This window comes from Capricornis sumatraensis, chromosome 19 (genome assembly GCF_032405125.1).
Source record: "Capricornis sumatraensis isolate serow.1 chromosome 19, serow.2, whole genome shotgun sequence".
In the NCBI taxonomy this organism is placed as follows: domain Eukaryota; kingdom Metazoa; phylum Chordata; class Mammalia; order Artiodactyla; family Bovidae; genus Capricornis; species Capricornis sumatraensis.
This window is the reverse complement of record NC_091087.1, coordinates 28,090,940-28,116,557: the sequence shown is the minus strand read 5'-3', so window position 1 is coordinate 28,116,557 and position 25,618 is coordinate 28,090,940. Positions and strand designations below refer to the sequence as shown.

Here is a 25,618-nt window from a genome sequence, read left to right as displayed (position 1 = left end):
TGCGTAAGATCTTTGGAATTCACGGGAGGTGGAGGAGGGGTGTAACAATGAACAAAAGCTGTCGTGTCTCAGGTCTCAGTTTCCCTGTCTGTGACAGAAAGAAGTTCAAGAAGGTGAGCTCTGGGTTCTTAGCCTGTGCTCTCTGTGCAACGGCATATTCTCTCCCGTCCCTTCCAAATCTATACACTCCTGGTTAGAAGGGAAGGCAGGGAGAAGTGGAGGAGAAGGCAGTGTCCTGGGGAACACATTAGAGGGAGGCAAGGCAGTGGGAGGGATGTAGGTTCCTGAGTATGAGGAAGCCCTAAGTAAATCCTGCCTCATTCTTAAACCCTCTCAAGTAGTTGATATTCTCCACTTATAATAGAGGGAACCGTCGTCCCCTGTTGCTTTTTGAAGATCATTGTAAACATTTTAGCTTAGAAGAGTTCTTTCTTCATTGATGAAATAAAGATCTGACCGTTCTTCTTTTTCTATACCTCAGTATATTGAGAGATTATAATTTTTTTTTAATTTTTATTTTACTTTTCAATACTGTATTGGTTTTGCCATACATTGACATGAATCCACCACGGGTGTACATGAGTTCCCAAACATGAACCCCCCTCCCACCTCCCACCCCATATCATCTCTCTGGATCATCCCCATGCACCAGCCCCAAGCATCCTGCATCCTGCATCAAATATAGACTGGCGATTCGTTTCTTACATGATAGTATACATGTTTCAATGCCATTCTCCCAAATCATCCCACCCTCTCCCTCTCCCTCAGAGTCCAAAAGTCCACTCTACACATCTGTGTCTTTTGCTGTCTCGCATACAGGGTTATCATTACCATCTTTCTAAAGAGAGATTATAATATTTTGAAAATATTTTTATTTATTTGGATACCCTGGGCCTTAGTTGCAGCACATGGGATCTAGTTCCCTAACCAGGGATGGAATCCAGACCCCCTGCATTGGGAACACGGAATCTTAGCCCCTGGACCACCAGGGAAGTCCCAAGATTATAATTTTTAAATGGCATTCTATTGGTGACTAGGAAGGAATTACTTAGTTTTTTTTTTGTTTAAGAATCATGAAGCTTTATTCAGTACAGGTAGTGTTTTCCAAATTCTCAGAGTATTTGTGTTTTTTGTTCTCAGCACTGCCTTTTGTGAACAGATCAGGACCAACTTTCCCCCAGATTTATCAGAGAAAATCAGACCCTGCTTTGGGTGGAGCAGAAGTTGTACCTTTTTATATGTGATCCTTTGAAATGGAGTTTTTTATTTTAAAAAAGTTATCTTGGGTGGGAGGTTCAAGAGGGAGGGGGCATACGTATACCTATGGCTGATTCATGTTGATATATGGCAGAAACCAACACAAGGTTATAAAGCAGTTATCCTCCAATTAAACAGAAATAAATTTTTTTAAAAAAGAACTAAGGGCATAAAGCATGTGGAAACCCTTCTTGATTAAGCAACTGAAGACAAAATCCTGAGGAAACAAAGAGCTTAGAAATGCAAAAGTCATACGAAGATTAGGGATTATCATGGAATCTATAAAGGCTGCATTAAACATTGTGGAAACATTTCAGAATTAAAGTTGAGAATTAAAAAAAAACACACCAGAGATGTGCATGCAGGTAAGGTTGTACGTACTGTCATTTCAACTCAATTCAGTCGCTCAGTCCTGTCTGACTCTTTGTGACTCAATGGACTGCAGTACGCCAGGCTTCCCTGTCTATCACCAACTCCTGGAGTTTGCTCAAACTCATGTCCATCGAGTCAGTGATGCCATCCAAACACTTCTGTTGACCCCTTCTCCTGCCTTCAATCTTTCCCAGCATCAGGGCCTTTTCTAATGAGTCAGTTCTTTGCATCAGGTGGCCAAAGTATTGGAGTTTCAGCTTCAACATCAGTCCTTCCAATGAATATTCAGGACTGATTTCCTTTAGGATTGGCTGGTTGGATCTTCTTGCAGTCCAGGGGACTCTCAAGAGTCTTCTTCAACACTATAGTTCAAAAGCATCATTCTTCGGCATTCAGGTTTCTTTGTAGTCCAACTCACATCCATACATGACTACTAGGAAAGCCATCGCTTTGACTAGTCAGACCTTTGTTGGCAAAGTAATGTCTCTGCGTTTTAATATGCTGTGTAGGTTGGTCATAGCTTTTCTTCCAAGGAGGAAGCGTCTCTTAATTTCATGGCTGCAGTCACCATCTGCAGTGATTTCGAAGCCCCCCAAAATAAAGTCTCTCATTGTTTCTACTGTTTCCCATCTGTTTGCCATGAAGTGATGGGATGGGATGCCATGATCTTAGTTTTCTGAATGTTGAGTTTTAAGCCAACTTTTTCAGTCTCCTCTTTCATTTTCATTAAGAGGCTCTTTAGTTCTTCTTCACTTTCTGCCATAAGGGTGGTATCATCAGTGTACCTGAGGTTATTGCTATTTCTCCTAGCAATCTTGATTTCCAGCTTGTGCCTCATCTAGCCTGGCATTTCTCATGATGTACTCTGCATATAAGTTAAATAAGCAGGGTGACAATATACAGTCTTAACATACTTCTTTCCCAATTTGGAACCAGTCTGTTGTTCCATGTCCAGTTCTAACTGTTGCTTCTTGAGCTGCATACAGATTTCTCAGAAGGCAGGTCAGGTGGTCTGGTATTCCCATCTCTTTCAGAATTTTCCACAATTTGTGACCCACACAGTCAAAGGCTTTGGTGTTGTCAATAAAGCAGAAGTAGATGTTTTTCTGAACTCTTGCTTTTTCGATGATCCAATAGATGTTGGCAATTTGATCTTTGCTTCCTCTGCCTTTTTTAAATCCATCTTGAACATCTGGAAATTCATGGTTCACGTATTGTTGAAGCCTGGCTTGGAGAATTTTGAGCATTACTTTGCTAGCGTATGAGATGAGTGCAATTGTGCGGTAGTTTGAACATTCTTTGGCCTTGCCTTTTTTGGGGATTGGAATGAAAGCTGTGGCAATATGTACTGTGGCAAACAGCAAAAAACATCTTCCTTAAATCCTTCTCTTTCCCTCAGCTGTTTCTTGTCTTCTATTTTCTTCCAAAATGGATGCATTAGGAAAGAGGAGTGAATGAAGTTGGTTTTTTAATTTAAAAGGTGAAAGTGAAGTCGCTCAGTGGTGTCTGACTTTTTGCAACCTCGTGGACTGTAGCACCAGGCTTCTCCGTCCATGGGATTCTCCAGGCAGGAATACTGGAGTGGGTTACCATTTCCTTCTCCAGGGGATCTTCCCCACCCAGGAATCTTCTCGACCTGGGTCTCCCGCATTGGAGGCAGATGCTTTAACCTCTGAGCCAGCAGGGAAGCCTGGTGAAAGGTAGCTATTAAATGTTATCAGTTGACTGAATTCTCTTGGATAGCTCTTTTATTAGCCTGTGAGCAATTCTTAATACATTTTCCCTACTTATAAACTCTTTATCTTATTTTATAGCCTACTCTAATATGTATTTAGTAAGTTCAGCCTGTAGGTAGTACTATAATTTGATGATATTGAATACTGGCACATGATAAAGAGTTTAGAAGAATTTGCCATGGGGGTGACTTAGTCCTTACTTTGTATTTTCATGATGGTCTCGTGCAACTCACTATCCCCTCCCCCACACACACACCTGTTTTCTTTTACCCTCCAGGATTTTTCAAACATTCTTTCACTTACTGAGTTGTCAGATACAGGTTATTTTTCTCTGTATATATTTGCATTTTTTCTAATTGGAATCTCATTTTTAATGATACTGTTTGCACTTGAATGTTTTTAGTGTCTGCAACACCTCCAATTTAGTTCAATCTGCTGATGGTTTAGTGTCTAGTGAGCCAGTTTCTCCTTTAGAATCTAAGTAGGTATTAGTCTGTAGGAGCTGAAGCTATTTTTCTTCTTTCTAGTCAAACTGTTAACTCAGACTCATTTGAGTTAGTTTTAAGATAGCCTTTGTTAACTGTAAATTTCAATTAATTTTAAGATTACTAGAAGCCACATGGTTCTTTAGTATCATTATTATTATTTAATTTATTTCATTTGTGTGTATATGTGCTTAGTTGCTCAGTCATGTCCGACTCTTTGCGACACCATGGACTGCAGCCTGCCAAGCTCCTCTGTCCTTGGGGATCCTCCAGGCAAGGATACTAGAGTGGATCGCCATGCCCTTCTCCAGGGGATCTTCCCAACCAAGGAATCGAACCCAAGTCTCCCGCATTGCAGGCGGATTCTTTACCATCTGAGCCACCAGGGAAGCCTGGTTCTTTAGTAATATTAAACTAATAATTGTCTAAAAAGTAAGGTGATGTTTATATAGACCCTGGCTTGTAAAAGTAGTATATATTTGTTGGAGAAAAAAACTTAAAACCCCATAGATAGCTGCTGTTCACACCTTGGTCTATCATTTTAGACCTTGCTTAGTATTTTTCAATTTTTCTTTTAATATGAGGATTTCTAACATTCGCAAAAGTAGACAAAACAGTATAATGAACTTCCATGTACCAATCACCTGGTTCCAATAAGCTACAGTTAGCAGCAGTTCAGGCAGTTCTGTTGCTCAGTCATGTCCGACTCTTCGCGACCCCATGGACTGCAGCACACCAGGCCTCCCTGTCCATCACCAACTCCCGGAGCCTACTCAAACTCATGTGCATCGTGTCAGTGATGCCATCCAAACATCTCATCCTCTGTCATCCCCTTCTCCTGCCTTCAATCTTTCCCAGCATCAGGGTCTTTTCCAGTGAGTTGGTTCTCTGCATCAGGTGGCCAAAGTATTGGAGTTTCAGCCTCAGCATCAGTCCTTCCAATGAATAGTCAAGACTGATTTCCTTTAGGATGGACTGGTTGGATCTTCTTGCAGTCGAGGGGACTCTCAGGAGTCTTCTCCAACACTACAGTTCAAAAGCATCAATTCTTCAGTGCTCAGCTTTCTTTATAGTCCAACTCTCACATCCATACATGACTACTGGAAAAACCGTAGCCTTGACTAGATGGACCTTTGTCGGCAAAGTAATGTCTCTGCTTTTTAATATGGTGTGTAGGTTGGTCATAGCTTTTCTTCCAAGGAGCAAGTGTCTTTTAATTTCATGGCTGCAGTCACCATCTGCAGTGGATTTTGGAGCCCAAAGAAATAAAGTCTCTCACTGTTTCCGCTGTTTTCCCATCTATTTGCCATGAAGTATGGGATGGGATGCCATGACCTTAGTTTTCTGATTGTTGAGTTTTAAGCCAACTTTTCACTCTCCTCTTTTACTTCCATCAAGAGGCTCCTTAGTTCTTCTTCGCTTTCTGCCATAAGGGTGGTGTCATCTGCTTATCTGAGGTTATTGATATGTCTCCCGGCAAGCTTGATTCCAGATAGTTAACATGCTTACACCTAAAAAAATGAATAAATGTTTCTTTGTATTATTAAGTTTCCAGTCTTTGTTCATATTTCCAATTGTGTCTTAACTGTTTTCAGCAGTTTCTTTGAAACCAGATTTAAAGGACGTCCTCAGTTGCATTTGGTTAATATAGCTTTATGTCTTTTATTTAATCTGTAAATTCCTTCTCCAACTTTCTTTGTTTCTTGCGATTTATTAGTTAAAGAAACTGGGTCATTCTGCATTTTCCCATTGTCTTCATTTTGCAGATTATATCCTGTAGGATAGTTTAATGTTTTCCTTTGCTGTTGGTATTTCCAGAAAGTTGGTGGTTTGTGTTTATTTTATTATAAAAATAAAAATATAAAAAATTATTCTGTACATGCTATTTTGTAATATTTTTTCACAATAAAATTTGTATGCTCTAATGTCATTAAATTTGTTCTTCTATATCATTATCCTTAATGCTTGTATGGATTTCAACTCCTGTTAGCGTTTTAGCTTGTTTTCAGTTTTTTCCTGTTATAAACAACACAGCTGTGAACATCTTTTGGCTAAATAATTATTTTGATATTGGGAATGAAGATAAAATACCACAGTTCCATAGGAATTTTCAGTTATCATGAGCAAATTTTGTACTTTCAAATGGCATGAAGGTATTTGATGGCTTGGGTTTCCCTTACTCTTTTAAGGCAAAATGGACATATCAAGTTTTTAACCAAAGGAGATAATAATGCGGTTGATGATCGAGGCCTCTATAAACAAGGACAACATTGGTTAGAGAAAAAAGATGTCGTGGGAAGAGCAAGGGGGTAAGTAGAGAGGGGAGATTTATGACACATTGGCTATCTCATTTGTATTGGCTGATCATACACAATTGAATATAATGGTTTGGTCCTGTTTTGGTCAAATCATCTTGTGTCTTTTGAAAACGTACGCTTCTTAAAACACATTTGTAACTTCTACTGCTCCAGAGGGGAGAATGTGGACTGCTGAAAAAGAACAGAATATTAGTGGTGAGGATGAATTAGAGTGACAGTTTTAAAAATTCATTTGTTTAATTCATTTATGAAATGTTTTTGTGCACCTCCCATGTACTCTGATGTCTATTCTGTGCTAGGCTCTAGGGATCCAGAGTGATATTAATCCTCCTTCTTAAAACTCGCGTTGTGTCAGTATTTACTGAGTCAGCAACTCAGAGTGCTCACCTAGATTTATTTCATCATGATAATGTATTCCACACTGTTTTATTTCTGGTTGTGAAATTACTGGGGTCAAATGAAATTTTAAAGGTTTATTAAGCCTGTTTATTTCAGATTTTATCAGGAGAACAGATGAGTGGAGGACAGGAATTGTAAGTTATTGGTATGAGGAAGTATGGGATTATTGCTACCTTCATGTTATTAATAGTATTAACAATAACTCACATTTACTAGGGCTTACTATGTGCCAGAGACTCATCCTAAGTGCTTTCTTGACACGAATTACCTCATTTTAACCTCAGAACAACCCTAATATTTCCATTCTACAGATGAGGAAACAGACATGTGAGGTTGCTTATCTAAGATCACACTGATACTAAAAGTGGCTGGCTGGCTCCAGAACCCACTGTTTTAACCATCGCCCCCAGATTACTGGTATGACTCTTGAGATGGGCCGCACTTGTCCTCACTATTTAGATGCCGGGGGTGCTCTGCTCCACTGTCAGGACATCTACTTCTTCTAACCTAGAACAGATGCGGTGGATTCAGTGGTCCCATGAGCCAACAGTGGAACTGATGAACCGTGTTCCCGTAGAGAAATAATTTCAAGTTGTTAAGTAGAAGTAACAGTGTAAGAGATGTTCCGTTTGGGGCTAAAGACAATGGGTCAGAAAGAGCACCGATATGTTTTGTCTTCAGCAGAGCTGGATTTTGTGTACGCCTCAAGTTCAAGGGAACTTGATTTCCTAGGATGGAGCCAAACATACTTTTGTGATTCAAATTAGATACATCAGGGCTTCGGAGAAGGCGTAGTCCCCATTTCTTTCTGTTCCCAAGGTGCTGGTTATATCAACTTCTTTGAGTCTTTTTGCTTTTCCTTTAATTGCAAATGTACAGATTCTTATAGAAACACAAGGAAATAACAGACATCAAAAAGCAAAGTCCCTTTTCTCCTTTTCACCCCCTCCATAAATATTTAATTTTTTGGTTCATGTTCTTTTAATCTTTATGTATAAAGATGCAAATCTTAATATGTAAGTGTGTATACAGACATAAACACAGTTTATGTATGGGGAAAGAATGGTCACGCTGCTTTTAACCTCTTTTTTATCCCCCAGTATTGCTAGTGTCTACAGATCAAAAGACTTATTTCCATATCATCATTTTCATATCATCAAAGTCATATGCTACTCCACCGTGTGGAAAGACCATGTTTTTATTTAGCCAACCTCCTATTTGTCAAATGCCTTCAGTTGTTTTCTGTGTTAAAATTGTGAGCAATGTTAACGAGGAATATTCCTCTTACGTGTCTCAGTGGCTCTGCCCTTGCTTTTTTCACAGTACATTTTTAGAAGTGGAGTAACCTGGTGAAACATGAGTGTATATTAAGGCTCTGGCTGTTTATCCTCCTACTGGTATGACAGAGTGTCCCTTATCTAGATCTTGAGTCTCAGGTGTTCATGCTGCTCTGTCTGCTCACTCTCACTTTTTTCACTTTGGGATGAAAAAAATGAATCATCCCATGAAAAGGTGGAGAAACCAGGCTTTCTTTTTCTCAAGTAGCTTGTCATTCTGAAGAATTTTTCTTTTTTTAATCCCTAACTGTATACCGTGTCATATCTAAAATCCCGATATTGAAAGTTACAGACCTTTTTCTTGCTTTTAATTAAAAAAATGTTACAGTCTGGAACTCTCTGAATTAAGTAACCTTCCATGAAGGGTAAGCACCTGGCACGTGAGTAGCAGGAGCACAGCCTCAAGTGTACAAATTCACTTTCTGTTGATCCTGTCACCACTTAACCCTGACACATAATGGGGCACATTGCCTCCTTTTGTGGAAATTGTGTTTATAAAACGCTAAACTACATTTCAGAGTCAGACCGTACCCAACCTTGGAACTTTTTTTTTTTTCTCAAACAGCTGCACACTGAAGCCTAAGGCACTAAATAAAAACAAGTTTAGAACATTTTTTATTGAGCTATAAATCACATATATTGGGATATAAAATTTATCATTTTAAAGTGTACAGTACAGTGGGTCTTATTATATTCAGAAAGTTGTAAAACCATCACCACTATTTAATTCCAGAACATTTCCACACCCCAAAAAGAAAACTAGGTATTCATTTGCAGTCACTCCTTGTCCCCTTTTCCTCGCAGCCCCTGGCAGCCACTCATTTACTTTCTGTCTCTATGGAGTGCCTGTTCTGGACATGCTGTATAAACAGGATCTTACAATATATGTTTGTTTGTTTTTAAATATGTGGTCTTTTATGTCTGGCTTCTTTTACCTAGCGTAACGTTTTCAAGGTTCATTCATGTTGTAGCATGTAATAAAACAATTTTAGAAAGTGAAACTAATACTGAACCTACTAAGAATAGGGGTGATTCTTTCTAACTTCAGGTAATTGGAAAACACAAGAGAGGCTGTTAGTTTCAGAAGGGTAGAAAGCAACAGAAAAGGAGAAAGCCCAGCAGAAGATCAGGAAATAGAAAAATACTGACAATGATAAAGAGAATAAAAATAAAGGAAGGAACAGAGTAAGTGAGCTCTCTGTTGACCGAAATCAGGTTTATAGAGGAGGCTTTCAAAATGTACTTTTTACTTAACTTGAAACAGATCATTCCGGGATGGAAACAGTGATCCTTCTTAAGTCAGCTACTAGGGTCCAGACTTCCCAGGCATAGACCTCTCTTGACATTTGACAGATTATTTTCACCCAAAACATCAGCACATGGTTCTTCTTTTTCCTTCTGAGGCTCCTTTCATAGCAGCACCTTTGATACCGAGAACTCCCGGGACTGTGTATTTACCCATACTCTGCCTTCTAGATGTTAACTTGCCACACTGGCTGGTGTTGAAGTTGGCTTTGTGAGTGGCATTTTTTTTTTAACTTATTTTAAACGTTCGCTTATTATCAACTCTGCTTCAGCAGAGTTTATCTGAGTTCAGTAGGAAAAAAGTGCAAATGATTTGAATTTAAGATGACTGATGATAGCAGCTCTTGTCTGTCCATGGAGGGACGAAATTTTCATTTGACTTTGGACTGCCTGTCATATTCTGGCAACCTTATATTTTGCTTCTGTTACTTTTAAAGATCAGGTTGCTTCTATTTCACTTATGATAAGCAAGGTAAAACCACCTTTAGGGGAAAAAAATATTTCCACCGATAACCTATAAGCAGACTGTGTAATCACTGGTTCTTTGAGCATAGATTTCATTGTATGGAGGTGACAGTGAAAGTCTCTACCCATGAGAATGGCTGCTGATTGCTCATCAGGCCAGAATTAGCAGTCTGATAATTGTTTTCATGGACTGGAAACTCTTCCTTATATGAAATGTTATAAATGAGACAAAAGAAATAGAGTTGTTGCATTAAAAAGAAAAAATGTGTATTAAAAATATAGAAAACCTTTATCTACCCTCCTAGAGCTTTAGCAAGTCAATTCTGTAGTGACTGTTCAGTTCTTAGAGGTGCCAGGGGTCAAAACTAAAGCATGGGCCCTAAAGAAGAAGTTATTGTCACTACACACCTGTTCCATGCATCTCACTGGCTAAAGCTGTGCTTCTTGTTCTTAAATGTGCAGAACTGTCATTTGGGCCTAACCTTCTGGACTCAGTACACTGACTCAGTAAACCTGGGAAGACAGAGCGTCATAACAAGCTGTCCAAGTGATTCTCACACAGAAGTGTAGGTTTTAAGAAGCATCAGCTTACAGGAATGGGCGTTTGGGGAGGAGGAGAGATGTGTCTGGATAGTGCTGCCAGGAGGGAGAAGGGTAGGATGGGGTGGGGACAGGAAACAGAAAGTAAGAGGAGCTCTCATAAGGAAGCAAAATGCAGCCCAGACAAAGCTGCTGTTTCCCAAGACTGCCTGAGCCTTTGATGGTGGAGGTGTCACATAGGAGGTCATCTCTGTTTGTGCACCTTTGGTGTGTGCAGCAGTTGTGAGTGCCCTGAATGAAAATACCTGAGATACTTTGAAGGAGGCAAAGATCAGCCTCCCTTCTCTAGGACAAGCTCTGGGACGGTATCCCCAGTCCACTCTGGAATCCAACAGGAGCAGAGGAAGAAAAAGAAGTTGTACATTTCTAACAGCTGTTTCCTCCCACATCTTTCTCGCCCCTAAATTTTTATGTTGAAGAGTCTTTTGTTTTGAGGGGAGAATTAAAGTCCTGGGAGGAGATGAGATTCCCCAGGGAAAGAGAAAAGACGAGGCCAGGACATCCCAACCTTCAGTCTGGCAGTCTTTGCTGGAAGCCTGCTGTGTACAGTGTATATCATGTTTGGCCTTGAAGATACAGTGGGGAGCAGATTAGCACTGTTTTTGCCCCTGGAGAGCTTAGCATCTAGTAGGGAAGACAGATAACTGCCCAGCTAGTTAGGCAACTAATTCTGTGATTAAACTCATAATGAAGATTTCTGAGAAAATATATGAGGTGCTATGAGATTATTTAATACGCGGTTTTTACCTAGTTTGAGGGCATAAACTTTAGGGATGACAGGAAAGCAAGAACTAGTGAAAAATTAAAAAACAGGTGTTGCAGCCGAGGGAGGTGGCGGTGGAGGAGGAGACTGGTGTGTTAACGGAAGCCAAGGAGAAAGGTTTCATGGGCAGGATTCTGGTCATCAAAAGTCAAACGCTGCAGAGACGAAAAGGAAGACAGGTGCTGAGATGGGTCTTCTGCAGACAGTGAAAGTGAAAGTTGCTCAGTCATGTCCTACTCTTTGCAACCCCATGGACTGTACAGTCCATGGAATTCTCCAGGCCAAAATACCGGAGTGAGTAGTCGTATTCTTTCCCTTCTCCAGGGGATCTTCCCAACCCAGGGATCAAACCCAGGTCTCCCGCATTGCAGGCAGATTCTTTACCAACTGAGCTACCGGGGTTTAGACTATTCCAAAAGAAGTTTCAGGATTAAGAGAGCCCAGGCCAGATTACACATGGTTATAAAAGGAGAGAGTGGTGAAATCTTAAGTACTATAATAGAGCTGTTACACTCACTTTGGGGACACTTACCATGAAGTACCTTGTAAAGTTCTGGCTGTGTTTGCCTGGTCTCCCCAGCTAGACTGACAGCTTTCCCAAGGTTATAACAACAAGCCCAGCCTCTGACACTGAATAAGCACGTGGCATTAGGGTCACCAGCTAGAGGTCAGAAACCTCAGATCTGGTACTGGTTCTACCATGTACCCCGGGCATGGGGTACTGTTTCCTCATCTATAAAATGGTGATATTGCTAACTTCCCTATCACATGGGCTGTTGAAAGAGTCTAATAGAACAGTGTATACATACAAGTGGACTTTGTCAGCTGAAAGTCAGTATTCAGTGGAAGATAGAACTGAGAATGTTCCATAAATGATAATAGCTACTTAGAAAGTTCTGTGATGCTCAATCTCTTGTGTGTTTGTTTGTTTAGATTTGTTCCTTATATTGGGATTGTGACGATCCTCATGAATGACTATCCTAAATTTAAGGTAAGATCTGATACTTTGCGTTTCATGAGTTTTGGAAACTATTAAATGGATTACAGTTAAAAGATGAAAGGCCAGTTGGATGATTTAGTGACTTACCATGGTCCCAAACTCCAGTTAGTGAACTGAGGCTTTGTGAGCTTCCCCAAGCTTCTCTGACTTGTGCTTCTGTGTTTGTTTTCTAGTACGCTGTGCTCTTTTTGCTGGGTTTATTTGTGCTGGTCCATCGTGAGTAAGAAGTCTGCCTTGCTGTCCTGGAAGATGCTGTACTCTCTGTTCCTGAATGTTGGGAGTAGCTGCCGATCTGCGGTTGGTGGAGTGGAGAGCACATCGGCGCTTCCTGGCTGCGCTGGTTTGCATTCGTTTATGTTTCCATGCGAGTGCGTGTGGGCGGGTGTGCGCACCACCGCGTGCACTCGAGGGGACTTTCCGTCACAGATTTTCACATGTTGTCACTGTCACACTTCGCATTTTTGTACATCAGTGAATTTTTTATATTAAAAGGTTGAGCCAAAGCCCCCAGTGTTTGTATTTTGAAGCCAAGCTTCACTTCTAAAGTGCCTACAGAATTCTGTAAATGAAAATACAGCTCTGCCCGAGTTTGAAACTGCCATCCGTCCTTCTAATGGGAATGGCATATACTGAGGTGGTCGTAGTCTTTAACTTTTCAAAATTTTAAATAAAAGACTTTGCATATCGAAACCCCTTATCCCTGACTTGTGTTTGTCGGGAAAGCATTTGAAATTTGCTTTCCTGTGCTGGTTCTTAGCGCCCCTTGGGGAGGTAAAGGCTTTGTTGGGAACAGTTTTTCAGCCAAGAAGTTTGTCCTGATGCTGACAATTGGTTTTTGTCTGCTTGTTTTTGTTTTTGTGAAGCCGAAGTAGGATCTCTTAGTCATAAAATTGACTCTTCACGAAGGTGTGGCTCAGATGTGTATTAGCCCAGCTGGTTGCTGAGAGGTTCAGTGACTCTCACTTTCCTGTAGACTTATAACCTTTTCTGTACTTGAGACGTTCTCAGCCCTTTCTACAGGGTGGCAGTGAGTTTTAGCATCTGGGGGAGGCATGAGGAAGGTGCTGGAGGGCAAGCGTGCTACTTGTTTTCTTTAGACTCTTAATTTGCCTGAATCTGTTCTCCTAAGTGCCTGGCTTTGCTTTTCTCTAATGCAGACTTAACAGAAGGCAAGGTTTAAAGTGAAAAAGGCAAAACCCAGCTGTATTTTTTTTTTTTAATACTGAGACAGTAAAGGAAATAGGGAGTATGTGGTAACTGATGTGTTTTAAGCACAAAAGATTTAATCCTTTCTGTTCTCTCTGTATTAGTGTGAAATCTCAATACTTTGCAAAATAGTAGGCTAAATGAATGGTTTTTGTGATTTGTTCAACTGAGGTGGAAATCAGCCCATGCTTTAATTCTAATGGAATGAGAACAGGGAGATTAATCTTCTGTCATCCTAAATCAGCCATCCTAAATCCATTCTCTAGGCTTTAGCCTTCAAACTTTGCATACAGACTCTTAAAGATAGCAACAGAGTATGAAACTTGGCAAATTACTGCTAACAGAGCTTCTTTGAACCTGTCTTTGAGGATTACATAGTATTTCTATTTTCTCATGAGCCAAGGAGAGTGCTGAAATGTCCCCCCACCTCCACGTGTGGTAGAAAATTGCTGCTTACTCCATTCTTCCTAAAGATGGTGGGGTTAACTGGTGAGCCAGTAGTAACTGGCTGTTTTTGTACCAGCCTTTCTGAGACTTCTCTGGGGAGAAGTGATGTGTTCTGCTGGCAAAGGTTGGGATCTCAAAGTTCTTTGTGATCCTAGCTCGCCAGAGTGTAAACATGCGTGTACTTGTATCCTCTGTGATCCAGGTTCCTCCTCCTTTTACACTTACTGGGAGGGAAGTGTTTATATTTTCCTCACTTGCTTATTTTCATACCCAGTCTTATAAAATTACTGTTTCTCCTCTTTTACTGGATGCCATAGTTTGAAGCAACAGCTAAATTTCTCTGAAAAGCAATCAGATCATTTGAAAATACTGAACTCACTCTAGTAGCCAAAAATTAAAAAAACAAAACAAAACACATTATTTGTGGAACGAGGGACCGTGTTCCCAGGTTTTATATTTTAGTGGTAAAACATAAGACTTAAAACTGGGAGATTTTATTAGTAAATATAATGTGGTTTTTTGGTCACACCACAAGGAATGTGGGATCCTAGTTCCTTGAACAGGGATCACACCCATGCCCCACGCATTGAAAGTGTAGTCTTAACCACTGGTCCGCCAGGGAAATCTCAGTAGATGTATTTTTAAAAGCTCTTTGGAGATGTAAGAACTGCCAGAGGTGCTTGATTCATTATTTTCAGGGAAGTATAAGCTCTTTGAGATTTTACAGGGCTAGTGGGAAGGTAGGTGGATTTAACCATTGTGAGTGAAGAGAGTCGAAGAGGAGCTGAGAAAGCCCCAGCTGGGAGCGTGATGCTGGGCTTGTCTGCTGGCCGCGCTCACCCACTCTCAGCAGTATCCACGCGCGGGCTCCAGGCGCCTGGCCAGAGCTCCAGTCCTGTTTCTCTCTGCTCCCACAGACTCTTCCAGCCGATTGTCCTGTCTAAACCGAAGCTAATGGCAGTTCGTGCAAGCTTCCCCTTCACATTTCAACCTTTCTTCAAAGGCATATGTGCCTGGATTCATCATTTTCTCATCATATTTCATCATCTAAAAGCCGACATTTACCCGAGCCATCCATTCTCACTGCCATGCCTTGACTCCAGAAACATAACTCATGACTGTTGCTTGCGTGACTTTATGTCCAGTTTTCCTATAACGTGCTGGTCTGTGCCCGTTTTAGATAATTTCCACCTGTGAGTTCATTTTCGTACCCCTTTTACCTTTAGGAAGCGTCTCTTTTTAGACCGCAGATTTTGTGTTTACTCTCGTATTCCCTGCGTGTGAAGTTCAGACTTTGAATTGTGCTGACATGAAGCAACCTTGTGCTGTCCCGCCGTGTTTTCACTTATTTCATACTCTCATTTCTGCTTATCCGAGTCTCACTTTTTTCACAGCGTAATTATCCTTCTCTGTCATTCAGTGTTTTGCAGCCTTATACTATTTGTGTATCCTGGTGGCTGTGGACTCAAGTTCCCCTGTCAGATTGTAAGTTCCTCCAGTGCCAGAGCCCCGTTTTACAGACACTGCGCTCTGTCTTCCCAATAGCATCCGGCAGCATATACTAAGTGTTCCGTATAATCACGCACTGGAACCAAAAGCAGTAACTAAGGGTAGCATCACTGTTGCGCTGTTATTCTGGATCGGAGCATATGAATCATGAAAGTGACTTGTATTTGCCTGATATTTAGTGAGTACATTGTCTTGGTCTTGCCAAATTTAAATCTAAAAACTTTATCTCCCAACGGTTCTATTAAAAACGGCATGTTCCCTTTCTAGAATATTTTATGTTAATCCTGTTTTCTTCCTTTTGTTTGCGTGTTCTTGGTCTCTTCCTGTGTTCTCTTTCTCAGTGGGAGAAATATTGGTTTTTGTCAGTTTTCTTAGGGAGTCACAGGCTTCTCAAAGCACCTAGGCTTGGAATAAAGGCTCTGTTATCCCTGAATGTATTTCTTGGTCATTTGCATAAGGATGTTACCAAATGCTAATAACCCCTCAGGTGTGGGAGCTCCCCCTGGTTCTGAAGGTACCTTTCTTACGACATTTTTCACTCTGTTGAGCTTCAGAAATTGTAGCTGGCTGAATGGATTGTCCACCTTCCTCAGGATGCTCCTCAGGTTGTTGTTCAGTTGCTCAGTTGTGTCCTACTCTTTACAACCCCATGGACTGCAGCACGCCAGGCTTCCCTGTCCTTCACAATCTCCCAGAGTTTGCTCAGACTCAAGTCCATTGAGTCAGTGATGCCATCCAACCATCTCATTATCTCTTATCCCCTTCTCCTCCTGCCTTCAATCTTTCCCAGCATCAGAATCTTTTCCAGTGAGTTGGCCCTTCACATCAATTGGCCAGAGTATTGGAGCTTCAGCTTCAGTATCAGTCCTTCCAGTGAATATTCAAGACTGATTTCCTTTAGGATTGACTGGTTTGATCTCCTTGCAGTCCAAGGGACTCTCAGGAGTCTTCTCCAGCACCACAGTTAGAAAGCATCAATTCTTCAGCGCTTAGCCTTCTTTATGGTCCAGCTCTCATATCCATACATGACTGCTGGAAAAACCATAGCTTTGACTATACAGACCTTTGTCAGCTCCTCAGGCTGTTCCCTGGCCAGGCATGTCTCTGTCTCTATTCTCCCTTATTATAACCTCAAGTAATACCAGAGAAGTTTCAGAAATAAAGCAACAAATTTAACCCTTCACTCGTAATTATGGTGAATCTGGATATAGAAAGAATTCTGTGTAACCAAAAAGTGTTAGGAACTAGAATATGCTGAGGTTATCAGAAACAGCAAGGATATTGCCTTCTAGGTCCTGTAGCATCCCAGGCCCGCAGGGTTTTTCTGACCTCAGCTCTTAGCAGACCCCAGGTTCTCATAGCCTTGACATTGGTCTTACTGTATAGACATCCAGTCTTTGTTTATGCTGGGTTGCCCTGCCTGGAGTGCCTGCTCACTTCTCTACTTACTAAAAGCTTTCTCATTCAGGAGACATTTATTGAGCCAGCTTTGCGGCCAGGCTCTGGGGAGACAAAGATGAGTGAGGCAAGGTCCCTCCTCTGCCAGGAACTCAGTGCCTTAATTGGGGCAATGTGTAAACAGATCTTCCCACATAGGATCGTAAGTGCAACCTTAAGAGATGCACAGGCTGCTCACAGAGGTGTGTCTCTAGTTCGCCAAGCTCTCGGGTACACAGTGCTTCCTTCTCGGTGCTGTCTCCTCAGTACTTTGTGCGCTGTCCTCAGAGTGGTTTGTCCTGTGTATGTCCAGCTCTCCAGCTAGCTCCTTGAAGGCATGAAAACAACGCCAGCCTGTAATTCATTCTTGGATATCCCCTAGTCCCTGTCACAGTGTTTTTCACATTTTAGGTTTATTTATACCCTCTTGTGTTCCAGAAAGGATCTGGAGCAAAGTGGCTCATAAAGATACTTCCAGTACTGTGTGATATGATATAAAACAGTTGAAGAATTTGGGATTGAAATAAGCATGAGAGGAGAAAAGGATAAAATGGGAGGTGAGGTTAGTACCTACAAGACATGTCAGAAGAGCCTGTTGTCTGCTGGAGGAGATCCATCGCTTTGGTTCTCAGCTTCTTAGCGGCTAATGTGAAGAGGGAAAGAATCATTTCTATGGTTCATGGAATGGATATAAAGTGGGAATTTTTTTTAAAACTTGTAATGACACTCAGAGATCTAGAAACTTCTTTTCTGAGACCTCACTGCAAGGACACTGTGTAGCATTATGCAGTAATCTCAATATTAATTAGCCTAATAATTTTCATAGAGCTGTTCCTGAGAATGTTCAGATACAGTTTGGCCCCTTCTGCAGAAAGCCACCTCGCAAAAAATCAGCTACCCATCTAATCAGCCAGAATCTTCCTTCAGTTAGTTTTCCTGTAAAGCAGTTTTCCTTAATCTTTAAAAACTCATGGTCTTTTTTTTTTTTGATCACATCATGTGGCATGCAGGATCTTCCTGATCAGGGATTGAACCCGTACCCCCTGCACTGGAAGGAAGTGCAGAGTTTTAAACACTAGACCGCCAGGGAAGTCTATAAACTCATGGTCTTTTTTAAGAAAACAAAAATTTCATACCTCTTCTCCATTCTGATAAACCTTTTTTCGGGTCTGTTATATCCAGCCTCTTAATCCTTACCAGTCAAGAACATGTTATCTTGCTTCTTAAGTTTCTATTATAAAAACAGTAGTTACTCATCTCTCATATACAGTTACATTCAATGCAACTTTCAAATTATAGATCCTTGTTCTGTTAATTTTAGGAGTTTCTGGAATGCCACCTACTCTCCATCAAGAATCATTTCTGTAAAACCCTTATTTTAACTGGCCAGTTTATTTAGGTTGCTAAGCTGGTTCTAACCCAGGTCTTCTGCACTGCAGGCAGATTCTTTACCAGTTGAGCCAAATTTGGAACCCTTTCAAGCTGGTTTCCAGCTTTAATTCAAGGAATCTAGTTAAAATAATTTGCACTCGGGACTTTGGGTAGGCAAGTAAGGAAATTTGCTCGCATGATGCTTTGATGAGAGTTGTCAACTTGACAACTTATTTGAGCAAGAAGAGAGAATGCCATGTAGAACATGTTTCTTGGAATTGGTCAAAAGTTGAGGTAGGTACACTAGCATTTGTTTATCAAACAAGTCACGATGTGATAGGCATTTTGCGGACTGTTGTGTCAATACCATGGCCTCACCCGCTACCCAGGGAGACTTTTTCCCCTGTAATGGGCTTCAGATGTAAGGCAGGCTTTGCTTTTCCTAGGATCCAGCTACTAATAGTGCGTACTCCAAATTCTCCAGTGCTCGGCCAAGTGCTCTTGAATTTATAGCAGATTTTTTTTTTTCTCCTTTAGTCCTCAAAATAAACTCCATTTTACAAAAGAGAGAGACTGGAGGTGAAGAGATTTGCCCAGGATCTCCAGACCTGTGGGTAGCAGAGCCAGAACTTGAATTCTGATTATGTTAACCAGGCCACAATGTCATAACCCAGTTATTCTACCTTTATAAGCTCTTATGAGATTCATTTATCTGGAATAAACCCCACAATCACAAAGCCCTTGGGTGTTCTTTCATAGAAGCCCTAGGTTGTTCTTCCATGGATTTCCTCAGTAAATCTCCTAGAAATAGTGAGATTCTCAGGTAAACTACCAAGTATTCAAACCTCTTTGGAGTTAAAAGAGTATTTATTTCCATTACTGAAATGCCCTCTGAAGTACCTATTACACCCAAATCATCTTATGAACGTGGGGCCTGGGGCTTCTCACTTGGTTAGGGTTGTTGTAACTTTCCTGAGCATCTGTGCTATTTAGCTGAGCAGCAGCTGCTTAGGTTTCTCAGCCATTCTTGGCATCCTCATCACTTTCTCATTAGAGATATCTTTTCTATTTTGTTTTTGAATATTGTCTTAAAAAATTTTTGTATTTTGGCAATTTCAGTTCCTGAAATAGTTCCTTAATAATGGTTAAAATTTGATATTCTAGCTAGTTCCTATGTGTTTTCCTCTGACTTTGTGAAATTGTATCAAATATCCCTGACACCTTTTCTTCCTCTCTTAAAGATTATGCATTTCTCCTGATTCTACAGCCCCTTAGCCATTCTGAACCTAAAGAGCAGGACCTGAGATGTCCCAAGATGTTTCTCTTTCTCTCCACAACCTACGCATATGGGATCTGTGCTCAGAGATTTGCCAGGAGAATGATTTTACACCATCTTATTCGGAGCATCTCTGTTTGTCACCCTTCCTTTTTCTCTAGGCTCATTTATGTCTCATTTAAATTTCTGCTTTTTATTTTCTCTTTTGTCCTCTACCTTTCATGTGTTTGAAGTCCACACTCAGGTTTTCTCTGTTTGTTTAGCTTCTTTGCACCTAACTTGTGTTTACTTGAGTTAACTCATCTATAAAATGGACATAGTACTAGCCTTTACTGCGTCAAAGTAGTGTTGGTGATCAAAGGAGTGTGCATGTAAGTGCTTTGGAAAACAATAACAAAAAAAGATTTGGCTGTGAAAAGATGTTATTTGTAATTGATTCTAATTTAATGAAACGTAGCAATCAATAATATATATGTTCTTTAAGCAATCTTTATTAAAAGCATGATGCAGTTTAAATATTTGGTTGGTGTTGGTTATCAGAGGATTTGCCATATGTCTTTCACCCCTTACTCACCTTTTGGGTGTCCTTTGAATCTTCTCTGCATTGTCTGAAATCTCAGAGGGTCAGCGTGAGCTCTGAAGAGCTTCCCCTGGCAGTTCCATGAGTCACTGTCCATGTGATTCAGTCTGTCTTCCCCCAGGGAGAGGGGACTTAGGAACAGGCAGTGTGCAGTTGAGGTCCTCACTTTAAACTCAGCCCACCACTACTGCCCGAGGGATCTGACGTGGAAGCGCTGTCTTGGGCAAGTCCCCTCTCTGCTGTGCCTAACTGCGCATTCCTGGGACAGTGGTTTATAGCTGGCTGTGGAGCTGCTGCCCTGCTTCTTTCTCCAGGGTCCTTGGAGGCCCCTCTTCCTGTGCTCACCTGACAGATGAAATAATCCCCAGGGGCATCTGGGATCATTCTCGCAGGTGTGGTTGGAGCTGTGAACACAGGCTGTGTCAGAGGAGGTTTGTCTAACTATAAGTGAACCTGTCAGAGCAGAACCCAGGTGCCAGGGTCACCTGCAGAAGAGAGGTGAAACTCTCAGTCAGTCAGTGCCCGCTTCCTCGCCCCCTTGAGAAATCCACACCAACCTGCTCTTTAACAGGATGGCACAGCGGGCGTGGGCATGGCTCAGAGAAGGCAGCATCAGTTCCTGATGACTCTGGGGGCCTGAAGGAGTGCTCTGAACAGACCTGAAGTCTGATTCCAGCGTGACATCTGGGCAAGTTTCCAGTCCGAGCCTGCTTGCAGCTATAACATGAGGAGAGAGAAGCCTGCCAAATAAGATTCCTTCAAGCCTCTGAGTGAGGCAGCACTCAGTGCCGCCTCCTAACTTCTGTGACCGAGGACTAGAGAAGACAGGAGGGGTGTGTGATGCAAGTGGGGCGGGGCGGGGGGGGGGAGTGAAAAGGGATGATTATAACGGGAAGGTGATACGAGCTATATCTGTACACTATGGCTGAAGCAGTGACAAGAATACGGAGAGGTGTAAATGCCAGGGTGGGAGATGAGAAGCAGGGAGAGTGGGAAGAAAGCCTGGGCCTGAAACGGAGTGTCCTTGTCCTGCCTGTCATGCGTTCTGGGAGCTCAGCATGACAATCAGCTTCTTGTACACACTTTCCCTTCCAAGATGGTGATCCACAGAGCCTTGCTGAGCTAGATATGGCAAGAGTAATAATAGCAGGTACCGTTATTGAGCCAGTCTGGGGAGTAGGTTCTCTCACAGCCACACTGTGCAGTGTTTCTGAGAAGAGTCCAGAGCCCAGGGGTTGGTTGGTAACCTGCGCCTCCGTCATTAACTGCTTTTGTACTCTGTCTCTCCAAGGAGATGGTCAGCTATGGTGGAAGCAGATTGTTGTCTTTTGTCTCCCCTCCTGTCCTTAGCATGGTGCTCTGAATGTTGGTGTTTGGTAAACATTTAAGCAAAAATAAATGTATTATTCTGGAGCACAGCCTCTTCTGTTCATTAAGTGTTGCCACTGACCTAAATGTTCTTTCCAAGACAAGCATGGACGGCTCCTTGAGAGTGCTGACTTTGAGAGTCCTGTAGGACTGCTGCCTCCTGCCACAAAATAATTGGGCTAAAAAGATGTAAAATTATTAAAAATAGGGCAGTGGGGTTATTCCCACTTGACAGTTGAAGGTGAGGGTCAAAGAGATCACACAGCTTGTATATGGACTCCGGGTCCAGTGCTCCTTTCACTCCCCTGACTCAAAGATCTGCCTCCTGGCCGACTGAGAGGCCAGGCTCTCACCATTTGAGGTGGGTTGAGGAGGGCTCCCCTTCCATCCTTCTGCGCTGCCATCCGGAGCATGTGCTGTGATTTCTGCTTGACCTGGTGAGTGCTGGCCGGGAGCGAGGGCATAAAGATAGCTGGGTGAGCAGGTCAGATGCTCCAAGAGGGAGGGGCCGACTGGCAAGCTCCTCTGGTGCCCGGCACTTTGCTGGGCACAGTTAACGCCTATGTTACCCGGGAAGGGGGCATCCTCGCCCCCTTTTTCTACCCTGAAGCCGTCCTTCGGCCGACAGCTGTTGGGAGTGGCGAGGAGGGCCAGGGGAGCCGGCTTTTCCCCCATCCTCAGCTTGAAGTTGGTGGGCTTGGGCCGGGACACCCCGAGGAAGCCATGCCCACGTCGGGGCAGGAGGGCGGGCGTGGGAGGGGTCGAGGGGGTCCCCGGCCCTGGCCCCAGCCGACTTTGGAGTCCGAGAGGGCGGGGCCGGGGCGGCAGCGAGCGCGCTGGGGGCGGGCTCCTCGGGGCGGGCTCCGCCCCCAGCGGCGCGGGTTTAAAAGGAGGGAAGGCACGCGCCGGGGACTGGAGTCGGCGCCAAGTGCACCTGAACCGAGGCGTCGCCCGTGCCCAGCCATGACCCTGCGGGCGGGGGGTGCTCGGCTGCTCGGCGGCCTCCTGCTCTTTGCTCTGCTCGCGGCCGGCGCCGCCCCGCTCGGCTGGGATCTCCCGGAGCCCCGCAGCCGGGCCAGCAAGATCCGAGTGCACCCGCGGGGCAACCTCTGGGCCACCGGTGAGTCTTCCGGGTTCTGGCGAGCGCTCCCCGCCCCTCCCACCTTCCTTCTCTGGCCTCTCCTCTACAGGGACACTAGTGTCCAGGCTAGTGGGGACCCTGGAACTCATCTAGTAAGATGGGGGAACTGGAGACCCAGACCCAGTGACTTGGTTTAAATCTTTCACTCAGCCGGTTTAAAGCAGAGCTGAGGCTGGACCCTAGAGCTACCTGCCAGCCTGTTCCTCTTCCCTTAGACAAGACTGCACTGAATCTTCCGACCTCTAGTGTGTCTTCTCTCTGCACCTCTACCTTACAGACACCTCCTGTCCTCACTTCTTTCTCTGCTGTTTCCCCTCTCTCTCCTAAGCAGACAGCACAACTGGCAGAGTTTCTTCCTGGCCCTTGGGGCCTCCCACCGCCCCTTCCAGCTGTGCCATCCCCTCCACCCACCTCTACCTGCTCCGGAAAAGCTGAGGTGCAGGTTTTGCCACCACTGGGGGTTCTTTGTGGTTTCTGGTGACCAGGAGGAGAGAGACTCTGTGTATATCTTCCTGCAAGGAGAACTGAGAAGCGGGAGAGATGGGGACTTGCCCACTGGGATAGCATCCTTGCTCCCTGACTTCCCTGTGCCTTGGCACTTCCTTTCTAGGTCACTTCATGGGCAAGAAGAGCTTGGAGCCCCCCAGCCCATCCCTACTGGGGACAGCTCCCCACACCTCCCTGAGGGACCAGACACCACAGCTGAGTCATCATCTGCTCAGGGTCCTCCTGCAAAAGCAAGCTCTGGGCATGAGCCTCAGTGTCCCAGCACCTCACACCCAGGTGAGCCAGGAGAACTCAGCCAGGGCTCCCCCTGGATCCCGCATTGGGCATAGGGTGTGAGTGCCCAGCCAGGGCAGGAGAGGCCCAGGAAAGCCAGGGATTCTAGGCTGTCCCTGTGATCCAGAGCTAAGTGGGAGGATTCCAAAAAAAGGGAGCTGACCTTCTCAGCAAACCCGAAGGGACAAAAAAAGTAGGGGAAGACGTTCCTCCTCACCCACTGCCCAGTCTAAAGGCGCAGCCTGGACTTATCCAGCTTCTTCCAGCAGGACCTTCCCACCCCACCCTCACCCTCTGGTCTATGCAGACTTGCCCCTCCCGTGCTGTCCACCTTTGCTGTGCCCTGTATGTGCTTATTGGGACCCTGGTGCCCACAGAAAGGATGAAGAGAGTGAGTCAGCAGCCAGGGCCAAGTCTGGACCTCGTTCACTTTGACCAGTGCTCTTCCCAGTTTCTTATCTGCCTCAGTGACCACTGGTAGGGTTTCTCAGCCCCAGCCCTCCTGCTCTTCTGGGCGGGACAGTCCTACATTGTGGGGGCTGTTCTGTGCATTGTAGGAAGCTTAGCAGCCTCCCTCTCTGCTCACAGTTATGACAACCAACAATGCTCCCAGACACTGCCCGAGGTCCCCTCTGGAGGGGTCATGGGAGGGAGCCAAAATTACCCTTGGTTGTAAACCACTGACCTATGGGGTTTGGGCTAGGGGGGCTTCCAGGTGGCGCTGGTGGTAAAGAACCTGCCTGCCAGTGCCAGAGATGGAAGAGATGTAGGTTCGAAGGTCCCAGAGGAGGGCATGGCAACCCACTCCAGTGTTCTTGCCTGGAGAATCCCATGGACAGAGGAGCCTGGCGGGGTCCATGGGGTCCCAGAGAGTCAGATACAACCGACGTGATTGAGCACACACAGAGGGTTCAAGGCCCCAGAGCTGGAGCCAAGCCAGCCTTTGTCTCCAGCCTGGCGGAGGGGCAGCTCATCCATTCTCTGCTCCTGGCACCTCCCCATCCCACAGACCTTCCCTGGTACTTTGTTGCTCTGTGAAGAAGGTATAATAAGGTATAGTAGAATGTGGACTCTGGTGACAGCATGCTGGGCTCATAATCCAGCTACTTGGTAGCTGTGGGACCTTAGAAATGTCATGTAGCCTCTCTAAGCCTCATCTTCCTCAACCCTAAAATGGGAATAATAGTGTCCCACTTCCCTTAAATGAGACCATTTATGTCACATGCTGAGCGTGACGCCTAATGCATAGAAAACATTTAGTAAACAGAAGCTGTTACCAGTCTGTCAGCTCCCTGGCTGTGCCGGTGGCTGGCTTAACCGTGTGTCTCCCACTGTGCCTAGCATATACTGTGTACATTTTGAAAGAAGGGAGGGACATTCCCTAAAGAAAGTTCATCCCCAGTCCCAGTCAACCTTGACCCTCCTGATGCACAGAACCACCAGCCTGGTACTCCTCTGACAGTCCAGTGGTTGAGACTCTGCTTCCCCTGCATGGGACACGAGTTTGATCCCTGGCTGGGAAGCTAAGACCTCACATGCTGCACGGCCCCTAAAGACCTCAGGTGTAAGGGCTACGTACTGAGGCTGGCTGGGTCTGAAGGAAGATGATGGCCCCTCTGGGTCCACTGATCTTGAAGGCCTGAAACATGAAGACCAACTCGAGAATCTCAGAGGCAGCAGTACCTAGAGCCCTGGGGGGTGGGACTTCAGAAGTGAGGTCTATGGTGGAGCTGGAGGTTGGGGAGTCAGAACACTGTCTGGCCCAGGGTCAGGCCTGGTGCTCTGACTTTATTTCTAGGATCTCCATTGACTGTCATGACCACTCTGTGAGGTTGAGGAAACCACTGCCCTGACCCCTCCCAGGCCCTTCAGGGAGAAAGGTACTGGGTGGGGTGGGGAGGCTGCCCCTGCCGACCTCTGTGGGCGCCCTGCACTTAGGAATGGCAGGATGCCCCTATCATTTGTCCCACCCCCGCCCAGGGCCAATTCCTCTGTGTGTTCCCCTTCAGCACAGGAGGCTGCTGGTGCAAACGCTGCAGAAGTGATGCTATTAATCAGGAAGACACGACGACATGGCTGAGATTGTGCCTACCCAGGGAAGGTGCTGTATGGGACCCATCTGGATGTAAATCATGGGCTCACATCTCTGTCACTCATTACCGTGATTTCCGGTTGGGCTGTCAGGAATATTGCCGGTGCAGATGCAGATGCTGTCCCTGCCGTATTTCTTGCTTCCCTGTTGAAGTTGTGAATAAAACCCTGCTCTTTACGTAGACTGTCTGGTCCTCTCCTTCTACCTGTGCTGGAGGGGATGGGAGGGAAAGGAGACTGGAAGACCCAGTGTTCACTGAGATGGGGCTGGCCCCAAAGAGCCCAGAACACTCCGCGGCACCAGCCTGGAATTGATTCTGGGCTTCTGCTCATCCACTCATTCGCAAGCAGGTACTCACTCAGTGCCTGCTGGGA

General features: G+C 44.2%; 2 protein-coding genes across 2 annotated transcripts in view; both read left to right on the top strand.

The window, feature by feature from the left end:
- SEC11A (SEC11 homolog A, signal peptidase complex subunit) overlaps positions 1 to 12,403 on the top strand; it is a 32,781-nt gene extending 20,378 nt beyond the window's left edge. Inside the window, exons 4-6 of the mRNA XM_068991059.1 lie at positions 6,040 to 6,159; positions 11,971 to 12,028; positions 12,211 to 12,403. Of these exons, the coding sequence (XP_068847160.1) occupies positions 6,040 to 6,159; positions 11,971 to 12,028; positions 12,211 to 12,261 (229 nt within the window). The 3' untranslated portion in view covers positions 12,262 to 12,403. The remainder of the gene's footprint in view (positions 1 to 6,039; positions 6,160 to 11,970; positions 12,029 to 12,210) is intronic.
- A 9,791-nt stretch (positions 12,404 to 22,194) lies between these two features.
- NMB (neuromedin B) lies at positions 22,195 to 25,232 on the top strand. Its single transcript, XM_068991604.1, has 3 exons — positions 22,195 to 22,351; positions 22,983 to 23,155; positions 25,167 to 25,232. Exons 1-3 carry the CDS (start codon positions 22,195 to 22,197, stop codon positions 25,230 to 25,232), a joined length of 396 nt encoding a protein of 131 aa, XP_068847705.1.
- Positions 25,233 to 25,618: the final 386 nt, after the last annotated feature.